Source organism: Hyperolius riggenbachi, chromosome 12 (assembly GCF_040937935.1).
Source record: "Hyperolius riggenbachi isolate aHypRig1 chromosome 12, aHypRig1.pri, whole genome shotgun sequence".
NCBI classification, from domain to species: domain Eukaryota; kingdom Metazoa; phylum Chordata; class Amphibia; order Anura; family Hyperoliidae; genus Hyperolius; species Hyperolius riggenbachi.
Window position 1 is genome coordinate 168,843,939 of NC_090657.1, and position 12,027 is coordinate 168,855,965.

Below are 12,027 nucleotides of genomic sequence, written 5' to 3' on the forward strand. Positions count from 1 at the left end.
TAAGGATAGTCACTGACATGCTAAGGTTATGTAGTTTGCAATTGGACCATAAAATGCAACAAGAATTATTAGCATGTCATTGACTATTCCTACATCCCACAGCGGTAGTAATGTAATGCCTGTCAGGGATGTGTGCTCGTCTACCGCTGGTACAGAGCACTGCCAAGCACCTGGCCAGTGCAAGGGAGCAGAGGACATGCTGGGGATTCTCCTCCTTCAGCTGCCCGTATGAAAGAGCCCTAAGGGCCCATTCACACCTTAAATCGCTAAACACAAGCGCTAAGCGATTGTTCACTGTATAGAAAGCGGTTTTTCAGTGATTAGCTAATAGCTGATACTTTACATTGAAACGCCAATCGTTCAGAAAATGCTGCATGCTACGTGTTTGCGTTTCAGCAAAACGTTAAACGCTTAGATGAGAACAGAACCATAGACAATACATTGAACAAGCGCTTTTTGAAACACCAGCGCTTTTGAGCGATGCTGAAAGCACTAGTAAAGTGCACAAGTGTGAAAGTGCCCTGCATCCTCTCCCAGTATATACCTTGTACATATGAGATGCTCAGAGGCATGTTCAGCAATGTTGAACTTTTTTTAATAAGATAAACGTAACCAGGAAAATGTAACCGTTTAGGACATCATTTAAAAAAAAAAGAATAAATATAAAACATGAAAATACGTTGCCGCAGCATGACATTTACAAAGAAAGTGTGACAAGGCGGACGTGTCGATGTAATACTGATAGATGTGCAGGCTGCGTTGTCCATAATGATGTCGCCATGCACAGCGTCAAACTAGAGTCCATCCAGTGTCTCTCAGCGACACCCACTCTTTGTTTTGCGTGTGTATCCTTTCCCCGGATAGGGCTGATCAGTCCCCCACACATGCGCCGTCATTTCCTAGCCATTCCTCGCAGGGAGTGTAGCAATCGCTCCGGATCGCCCACAATTACTCTCCACAGAAATTTCTGAGTGCCAGACACTCAACTTCACAACTGAACCTCACTGCTCCTCCTGGAACATGTTCAGTTATTGGAAACTGCAAAGTAGGACCGTTCTTCCCACATGTAAAGAGTGTTACGGTCTGTGATACCTGCAAGAGAAGACCGGAAAGGAGGTTAGCCACTTTACAATTACCTACTGAAAAAATCATTGTGCAGCTTTTTCATTTTTAAGGTGAAATCCTGCATTAAAGGACCACTATTGTGAAAAAATTGTAGAATTTAAATACACGTGTATTAGCTATACATCTGTCCTAGAGTGAAATGCACTATAAATCACGTTTTTCCTATGTTCCTGTCACTTACATTAGGCAGTAGACATCTGACAGGTTTTAGATTAATCCATCATCTGATGATGGATTCTGAGGAATACTTTATTTTCAAAAGCACTCACTGGATGGCAGTGGTACACTCCAGAATAGTGTGCACAGGGGGAGACTGGCTTTCTATCACCGTTGTAAAGGTCCTTTCCAGAGAGTTCTTTTGAAAAGAAAGAAATACTAAATCCCCCATGAGGAGATTGGCTGACAGATTTTGGACTAGTCCAAGATGGGAAAAACTAAAAATGTGTATCAGATCTACATTTGTCCCAGAATAAAATACACTATAAATTTAATCTTTAAATTTTTTTTGCAATAGCTGTCCTTTATTGAACTGCTGGCTTTGATGAGTCAATGATTCATGCCTTTATCACAGAATGCCCTCCTGTGTCTGCAATACAAGCATCTTGCATCTGCCAGGGCAATTTCCATCCTCCTGGGGGTGACTGCAGTACCTGCACAGCCCCAGCATAAGTTGGCCATATACTAGTCAATATTTTTTATCGATAGCCAGCCAAATTTTATTACATCTGTTCAAAATCAATGCTGCAAATTGTTCTATATCAATTTTTCCATCAAAATTGATTGATTTGGTCAATTACAGCAAATGGAAGATTTTGCTTTATTAGCAGTGTGAGAGCATGTCAGTAGCAGTGTTTGATTTTGGGCTGAAGCAGCAGCGGAGCTAATGTCACCTGACCGCTGGTGACTCCATCCATGTCTTCTCTCCCAGGGAGCTGCATATCACGTGACTAACACTAGAGGCCTCTACTGGTCATGTATGGTATGTGCCACAATGCCCCTAGTGTTTGTCCTCTAGTGTTCAGTCTTGGTACACACAGCTAACTGGGAGTGGAGAGACGGAGAAGTGCCGTGTCAGCAAAAGGTGAGAGTAGCACAGATTTTCAATAGATTTTCAGCTAAATGAGAAATGTGATCAGACTGATCCTCCGAGATTGCCCATAGTATATGGCCAGCTTTAAACTAGTCTGTGTGTTGCATTAAATTAACACAATACATGGCATGTCCATTTCCATACACATGCCTTCATGGAACAATGTTGTGTTCCAATCACAAAGGTATCTGCAAGGCAACAGACACATCATGCTTTGTAGTAAGGTACAACATTGTGTGTCTTACAGCTGCTGTGCATGAATGGTGCATAAAGCCTACATTTACTCTAACTTATGTCACATACACAGGAAAGAGTCACAATACAGGAGGTCTGGTGTCAGCCATACTTATTAAGTTATATGGGAGTAATACCTGACTTTGAGAAACTGCACCTTACAGCTATGGTTAACTATCCAATCACAGCAGTCAATGTCACTATGTAACTGTACTTGTGCACATCAGTGTGTTTAGCTGTCTGCTTACAGGGATTGCAGCATTTGGCAGCAAACTCTCCTGCAATCTCCTTCCTGGAGGTGGAATATCTACAGAGGCTCCTTTCACACTTTGGGGTTGATTCATCAAATTGTGTTAATATTGCTGTGCATGGTAACATTCCTGTAGTGTACACACAAGTACCGTGCAGTACGTCATAGCGTGACCACGGTGCTCCTGTGGCATGGCCATTACTATGCTACTGGAGCACCGCGGTCACGCTACAACATATTGCGTGGTAATATTCCTGTAGCGTACGCACATAACTACTGTGCAATACGCCTTGGCGTGACCGGTGCTCCTGTAGCACACACATTACCATAGTAATGGACATTCTACAGGAGCACCGCGGTCACGCCGAGACGTATTGCACAGTAGTTATGTGCATACGCTACAGGAATATTAATACGCAATACGTCTTAGCGTGACCGCGGTGCTCCTGTAGCATTTCGTTACTATGGTAATGTGTGTGCTACAGGAGCACCGCAGTCACACTACAACATTGTGCGGTAATATTCCTGTAACGTATGCACTTAACTACTGTGCAATACGTCGTAGCGTGACCACGGTGCTCCAGTAGCACACACATTACCATAGTAACGGACATGCTACAGGAGCACTGTAGTCACGCTACAACGTATTGTTCGGTAGTTACGTGCGTACGCTACAGGAATGTTACCATGCGCTATGTATGCACAGCAATATTAAACACAATTTGATGAATCGACCCCAATGTGTGAAAAGCCTCGATGTAGATATTCCACCTCCAGGGAGGAGATTGGAGGAGAGTCTGCTAACATGGATTGGAGCATTTGCCAGCAGACAGATAAACACACTGATGTGCATAAGTACAGTTATATAGTGACACTGTACCTTACATCTATGGCCAACTATCCAATCACAGACGTCAATTTCTCAAACTTAAGTATTACTCCCACATAACTTAACAAGTATGGCCGACACCAGACCCCCCCACATTAACTCTTTCCTGTGTATGTGACAGTGCGTATCAATCCCCAACAAGCGACATCCATCAAAGGCATGTACACACCGTTACAGTGACTAGTGATACTGCATTATGTAACAGAGAGCACTATAATCCTTACATAAACAGCCTACATGAAGATGTACAGCCTATCTGTATAAATCCTATCAGTAATCCTCCATCCATTCTATCCAATCACGTACCTGGTCAAGTGTTTGCTTGAAGCGTGGACTTCCATTTCATTGCTTTTATATTCATTAAGTTCTTTCCGAATAGCAGCCTGCAAAAACAGACAAAGTGCTTTTAGTTGGATTATCCTGCAGATAGAGCAGTGAGGATTACAGGAGACAATTAAACATGAGACGTCACACTCTGCCTGAACTTTATCCCAATACTTCCTAGACAGTCACTGGCCCCCATGCAATTCACTTTTCTCTTAAATGGAAGCCTATGGCAAAAAAACAACAACATTATTTTAACTTATCTGTGCCTTCTTCCAGCCCCCTGGATACTACGCACACAATGTCCACCTGATGCCTCCGGTCATCAGCCGCGACCCCCGCAAGAAGCTAGCCGATCGCCACCAATCAGTGGTTACTGCACATGCCCGGCCTGAGCCGCACACACTCTGATCACACTCCTGCGGTCTGGAGCCTTCTGTGCGTGCACAGTACACGGAAATTGGGGCAGCGCATGCACAGAAGCCGGTGACTGGGTAGTTTTGTGGGGGTCGCTGCTGCTGCCTGGAGGGGATCAGGAGGACATTGTGGGCACAGTATAAGTCCAGGGGGCTGGAAGAAGCACCAGGTAAGTTAAAAACTTATTTTTTTACCGTAAACTTCCCTTTAAGTTTTCTAATTTTTTATATTGTGTTTAAAATAACTTTTCAGCATTCTGTGAATGGAAAAAAAACAAAGGTAGGTGAAAAGTGCAGCAGGAGTATTTTCCTGCTTGCTGGTGGCTTAAAGGACAACTGTAACAAGAGGTATTTGGAGGCTGCCATATTTATTTCCTTTTAAAGGGAGTCTGATCTCTAAAAATATATGAAAATGGTACTTACCTAGGGCTCTCCCCAGCCCACCGTAGGCCGGAAGGTCCCTCTGCGTCCTCCTGGCTCTTCTCCCGGTTCTTCCGCCGCATACCGCAACGGGGACACCCACGCCGGGCTCCCACTTCCTGAATAAGGACGCTCTTCATCATTACCCCGGGCGCTGCGCATCATCACGGCGGCTGGCGTGACAGTACTGCGCATGCTCGATTTGACCGCGCATGCGCAGTACTGTCACGCCGGCCGCCGTGATGACGCACATCGGCCAGCGTAATGACGAAGAGTGTCCCCGTTCAGGAAGTGGGAGTCTGACACTCGGCCCGGGTGTCGGCAGTGCGGTATGCAGCGGAGGAGCCAGGACCACGCCGGGGAACATCCCGATCTACGGTGGTGGACTGCAGAAAGCCCCAGGTGAGTACCATTTTCGTTTATTTTTAGAGGTCAGTCCCTTTAAACAATACCAGTTGCCTGGCAGTCCTGCCGATTCTCTGCCCCTAATTCTTTTAGCCATGGATCCTAAACAACCATGCTGCAGATCATGTGTTTCTAACATTGTTAGATCTGACAAGATTAGCTGCATGCTTGTTTCTGCAGTTATACAAACACTTCTGCAGCCAAATAAATCAGAAGGGCTGCCAGGCAACTGGTATTGCTTAAAAGAAAACAAATATGGCAGCCACCATATTCTTCTCACGTCAGGCATTTTATTGAGAAGTTGTGAGCATATCAGAGAAAAAAACTTAAGGTGACCACTAACGATCCAATTTCTGACAAAAAATAATTTGTGCAATCTGATAATTCTGATCGGAAGTGACATATGGTAATACATCGTTGACTACACCATTAACAAAACAATCTTTGTTTCCTATCTATCAACATAGACAAGAAAATCCAAATTATAGTTCGAGGAAAATCCAATCATAGGACTGATTTCATAATTAAATTATTTATAACTAATCCGATCAGAGTTATCTGATCGCTCAAATGATTTTTTGCTAGAAATTGAACCATTAGTGGCCACCTTTACAAGGAAAAGTGAATTGAATAAGAGCCCGTATGTATAACATAAATCAGCACACTCCTACATAGCCTGGCAGACCTCTCCTGGACAGTTCACAGCACTAGTCATAATATAAGAAGCTGCGGCTATAAGACACCAAGGTGTAGAGGGCAAAAAAAGGGGGGGGGATGCTAAACCAGGCACATCTTATGAACCCACCCACCCCCCCACCCCCCCCTCCTCCCAGCTGTCTAAGCTACACTTCACTACCCCTTGATGCACTGTAGGTACACAGCACTGAACTAACCTCTAGCTACATTACACTTCATTAATTTGTTCACCTCGGGTATCCTTTAATGTAGAGTTCCCCAACCCTGTCCTGGAGGCCCACCAACAGTACATGTTTTGCAGGAAACCACAAACCTCCTCATGTGGGCTAATTAGTGTCTCAGCAGAGCTGAATATATCACTTTGCGGATTGCCACAAAACATGCATTAATGATGGTATGTGAGGACAGGGTTGGGAACACTGGTTTTAAAGGGGTTCTGTGGAGGGGCTCAAAAGACAAAATCCGAAACTTACCTAGGGCTTCTATTGGCTCCCTACAGCTGTAATATTCCGCACCATCCTTCTACAATCCTCAGTTCCCCGCCTCCGGTCCCGATGTAATATTCGTCTAAATAGACGAATAGTGCTCGCTCCCGCGCGTGCCATCGGGAGCTTACAGCGCAGGCAGAGTACAAAGTTTTCTTGTATTGTGCCTGTGCAGTAAGCTGCCAATGACACGTGCGGGAACAAGCACGGCCGCACAGCTGCAGTCTAGGTAGACACTAGATTACACCGGGACCGGCGGCGGGGAATGGTAGGAGGACAGCGCAGGACATGACAGCTGCAGGGGGCCAATAGAAGCCACAGGTAAGTGTCGGATTTTGTCTTTTTAACCCCCTCCACAGCACCCCTTTAATGCATACTCAAGTAGTCTTAAAGGAAAAAGGGACTACTATATAACTGTTTCCCACTATAAAGCAAAGCAAGGGTAGTAGTTTGTGCAGCAGTTTGGGAGAATGTCTCATTTCCTGTGTGGCTAAGGACTGGGTAAATCTCTTAGGCCAGTTACAGGTGCCTGCAGACCCCAAATGAGCAGTGTAACAGAGCTGTATGACCCCAGACTGACATAGTGCTGCTCCAGTTTCCTGTCCCCAGCATGTAATTCCCCTTACATCACATGGCTGGTACCTTGTCTGCCGCAGATAATCTGGTCCATGGCTTGTCTGCTCGTCTATCGTAATCCTGAGCTTTTGCCACCTCCACATAATCGCTAAACCGTATCAGGATTTTTCTCTCTCGCAGTTCGTCTACTGTCGGCCGCTGATTGAGCTGCAGGGAAATAAATATCATTAGTTGCACATTCAGCATGTAATTCGTGCAGAAGATGCTTTCAGATCAGTGAGACAGAAGTGAGGTGTGTGACAGAGATCACTCTGGCTTTAAGATCAGTGAGACAGAGGCGAGGTATGTCAAAGATCGCTTGGGCTTTCAGATCAGTGAAGCAGGCGAGGTGCGTGCCAGAGATCAGCGAGGTGTGTCAGAGATCGCTTGGGCTTTCAGATCAGTGTGACAGAGGCGAGGTATGTCGGAGATCGCTGGGGTCCCCAGTTATTGCTATAGGTGGAGTCCTGCTGTGACGGTTAAGAGCCAGAATTGCGTGGCAGCAGTGTGCAGCGAGGAGTCTGGTCAATGCAGAGATTGCTGGGTGGGTTTCCCTGTTGTTCTGGAAGTGTCACTGCTGTGAATGATGCCCTGCGTGTGCCAGTTACAGCACTACATCCAGGGCACACATCCAAAAGCAGCCAGGTAAACAGAGGGCTCAATTACTTTGTTAGGTACAGTATATGAAATAAGCCTTTCACAGCTAAAATAGCTAAATTGACATTTTGTTTGATCACATGACCAGAGGGAATTTTGTGACGTGTGGATGTGGGCACTGCTCATGGAATTACATTATTCCTACTGATCAAACTATAAAGGGCACAGACTCAATGGGATATAGGCTGCAAGCTCCTCAGACAGAGTCTATGAAACAGGAAGTGGCTGATGATTACGTCATTTGGTCACCTACCTTCCTGGTCAGCCTCTGCTTGATTTCCCGCCTCTCTTCTTGCTCTGTCTGATCGTTTCTCTCTGTGGAAGGAAAAGGTAGTGTGATTATAAAGCACGCCATTCCATACATTACATGAGATAGTGTACAGTCGCATGTCTCTGTGGCCTCTGGATTTATCACTCTGTTCTGCACTGAACAGCAATTTCCTAATGGCATTTCTCATCACATGAAGTGGTCAATTAAATCATGATTTTTATGTTCAATCCAATGACCGCAGTGTCCTATAGCACTCATAGATAGCATTTAAAGGACCACTATCACAAAAATCATACCATTTCAAATACCGTACATGTAAATACATACAAATAGGAATGTTTCTTCCGGAGTAAAATGCCCATAGGTTACTTTATTGCTTTGTTGCTGTCACTTGCAGTAGGTAGTAAAAATCTGACAGAACCGACAGGTTTTAGACTAACCATCTCCTCATGGGGAATTCTCAGTATTTTCTTTATTTTCAAGAGAACTTAGTAAATGGTAGTTGCTCTGAACAACTGCCAAAAGAGTGTGCAGCGAGCAGGGAAGCTGGCCAGCATCTTTGTATAGATCTTTTTCAGGGAGTGTGTTTATAAAGGCCATGCTGAGAATCCCCCATGAGGAGATGGGCTAGTTCAAAACCTGTCAGTTCTGTCAGATTTCTCCTACCTACTGTTAGTGACAACAACATAGGAGAAAAGTAATGTAGCTCATTTTACTCTAAAAATGCATGTAAGCACATAAAAATATTTCTTTTTTCTAAATTTTACAACTGAAATGAGGGATATGGAGGCTGCCATATTTGTTCCCTCTTAAGCAATACAAGTTGCCTGGCAGCCATGCAGATCCTCTGCTAATACTTTTAGCCACAGACCCTGAACAAGCATGCAGCAGATCAGGTGTTTCTGACATTGTCAGATCCGACAAAATTATCTGCATGCTTGTTTCTGGTGTGATTCAGTAATTACTGCAGCCAAACAGACCAGCAGTGCTGCCAGGCAACTGGTATTGCTTAACCTCCTTGCCGGTTATCCCGAGCTCAGCTCAGGGTAGCCTGCGCAGGAGAATTTCTCACGCTCCGCTGAACAGATTTTCACAATTATTTTTTTATTGCACGCAGCTAGCACTTTGCTAGCTGCGTACTGCCGCTTGCCACCGATGGGCATTGTTTAACCTCCTTGCCGGTTATCCCGAACTCAGTTCGGGGTAACCTGCGCAGAAGAATTTCTCAGGCCCCGCTGGGCCGATTTGCATAATTTTTTTTTTGTTACAAGCAGCTAGCACTTTGCTAGCTGCTTGTAATTTCCGATCGCCGCCGATCCGCCGCGCCAAGTCGCTCCCCCCGCCCCAGACCCCTGCGCTGCCTGGCCAATCAGTGCCAGGCAGCGTTGAGGGGCGGATCGGGATTCCCTATGACACTATGACGTCGGTGACGTCATCCCGCCCCGTCGCCATGGCGACCGGGGAAGCCTTGCAGGAAATCCTGTTCTGAACGGGATTTCCTGCTTACTCTGATCGCCGAAGGCGATCGGAGTGGGTGGGGGGATGCCTCCGCTCAGCGGCTATCATGTAGCGAGCCCTAGGCTCGCTACATCATTTAAAAAAAAAAAAAAAAACCTCCTGCGCTGCCTCCTTGCCGGAGGAATTGAACCGGCAAGGAGGTTAAAAGGAAATATGGCAGCCTCCACATACCTCTCCGCTGTCATTTAAGGTACCCATACTTTACTCAACTCTCTATTGACCAATTGAAGTCAATCGCCCAATAAAGTCTATCGCTTAGTGTGGGTGACTGACTCGTGCCCCACAAACTGAAAGAGGCGGTCCTATGCAATTCCCCTCTACTAAATCGATCTGAATGATGTTGTGCCTCCATGCTCTGACACCAAAAATCGATTTGGGGTTGATCGAAATCATGTGAACAGTAGTCAATTTCTTTACGATCAACCAATATTTTCCATCCTGCCCGATCAAGTAAATTAGTAGACTCAACCAGATATCTGCCAATTTCCATTGACTGAGTAAAATGAAACAATCGATTCGACACCAATCTGATAAAATTATCAAATAGTCAATCTTATAGGAAAATAGAGTTAGAGTCCTTTAATTGCACAATCTCACCACTTCTCGGTTATATGAGGGACTGCCTAAAGTATCCAATGACTCAGTTTATCCTTCTACTACATTGATATGATAATATTGTACATTCAGGATTACGGTATATCATTGATGGGCACCTTAAGATGCGTGATCGGATTTAGTCACCAGGCCTGCACAGATCACTTACCGTATTTTACATAATTAATTTTTTATTTCCCCCACTACATAAAATATTTTGGCAAGCAAGCATAGTTACCTACAGACCTTTCATTTAACCCCTTCTCTTTCTAACCATCTAAATACTGGACTAAAAATGGACCCCCTTTCTGCTTGATAGATCTCTAGCATCCTCTTCCTACATAAAGATATATAATTCAGAGATTTCCCTAAATTCAAGCATGGCCTGCTGATAGATACAGCAATAAATATACTATCAGCAGGCCATGCTTGAGGCCAGGGAGATCAGTGGTTTGGCTGATGGAACAAGCGATGGCTGGGGAAGACCGGCTGCTTGCTGAGATGAGGAGGGGGGTCTGTGTGGCGGGGTCTTTCCTTAGGAGACACTTCACGTTCTCCTAGTAACATTAAGATTCCACAGAACGCCTCTGCGCGGCGGCTATATATAGCTCCTGCTGCAGTGCTGGTGGGTGGAATCCATTATCTGCCGTAGGATTGTAGTAAACCAAACTTCTATTTTTGGAGCTGTCCGCTAAATAAAGATTCAGGTCACTGTTACAGCGACTCCATCAAAATACCCAGGGACGGCTGCTATCAGCGCAGCGTTTAGGGAAAGCCCTGAAAGCAGCCAGGTGTGCAGACAGCACAGAGCTGGCATGTAATATAAACTCGTACAGCATTTCTCCTGCCAGGACTCCGCTCACCTCTCTAGAGATTTATTATAGGAAAACAGCTGCAAGAAAATATCTACTTCCTCGCCTTCTTCAAAAACACTATAACTGATAAATTAACGGGCATCCCCACCGAAAACCGCCCCCAGACTGTATGCCAGGTATGTAAGGGACCTGACTGTGTGGAAAGGATGGAGACATTGTTTGGTAACCTGATTTCTACTGTAAGGTGCCCATTACAAAAACAACCCCCCCAACCGTGCTCTGTGGGTCACTCCATTATTGTATGATTGGTAGAGAAGCTAATTGCAATTGTATGCAAATCTTATGCAATTACACTTCCTGTTGATTTGGATCGGGCCAATACCAAGCCAACATTATTAACATCCCACTGACTATGGCTGGTGGCCAGAAACCACCAGGTGTTTGGGTGTCCTGCTATCTACAACCACTGTCGTAGGAAAGACAGGGTGACATCTGGAGGCTCTAGCTAGAAACAGATTACTAAATAGTGTGAAGTAATCTGACGCAACAAACCCAGAATGTATTCATTCACAGAGTTGCAGGTGAGTTGCAAGGTAACTAGAGAAAGGAAGTTCTAACACCAGACCGCTCCAAAGCCACGCCTTCCCTGCCATAAGACGATCACATGATCAGATGCAGCATAATGGCAGATGTGTAGCCCAATAGCACTGTCAATCACTCTACTGATTACTACCAGTGGTGCTGTAATCTGGTCTGCCTAGCAACAGTGTCAGTATATCTGTCCTGTGTAAATACCTATCTTTATTTAGAGAAAGAATACTGCTAGGCAGTGGCTTCTTGGATAACACTGCAGTTACTGTTTTAATTTGACATTTTCTCAGAGCTCTAATTAATGGAAAGCTGAATAGAAAGAGCCGCCTCCTATGTGAGAGCACATCAATCCCCTTCCTCGCAGTTGCGTTTTACTGCCTGCAGAGGATTATGTTATCACGACTCGGGGTTTTGGAGTTTCTATGGAGATAAGAGGACAAGGCTTCATCTCAGGAATACCTGGTTAATGCCTCTTATTATGGGCTCCGCTGTGCTTCCATTATGTACAGAGGCCACCTCTCCACTATACAGTGATTGTGCCACATGGGCAGCCAGCTCTTGTACCAGCAAGGCATCACACATCCATTATGTAACATATAAATGTCCTCGACAAGCTCTTTACATGAGGGATA

General features: G+C 45.0%; 1 protein-coding gene across 1 annotated transcript in view; it reads right to left on the minus strand.

The window, feature by feature from the left end:
* Positions 1-573: 573 nt before the first annotated feature.
* Positions 574-12,027, minus strand: part of PHACTR3 (phosphatase and actin regulator 3) — a 199,290-nt gene continuing 187,836 nt past the window's right edge. Inside the window, exons 9-12 of the mRNA XM_068264249.1 lie at positions 7,860-7,921; positions 6,977-7,117; positions 3,895-3,971; positions 574-1,092 (exon numbers count right to left, since the gene is read on the minus strand). Coding sequence (XP_068120350.1) covers positions 1,077-1,092; positions 3,895-3,971; positions 6,977-7,117; positions 7,860-7,921 — 296 coding nt within the window. The 3' untranslated portion in view covers positions 574-1,076. The remainder of the gene's footprint in view (positions 1,093-3,894; positions 3,972-6,976; positions 7,118-7,859; positions 7,922-12,027) is intronic.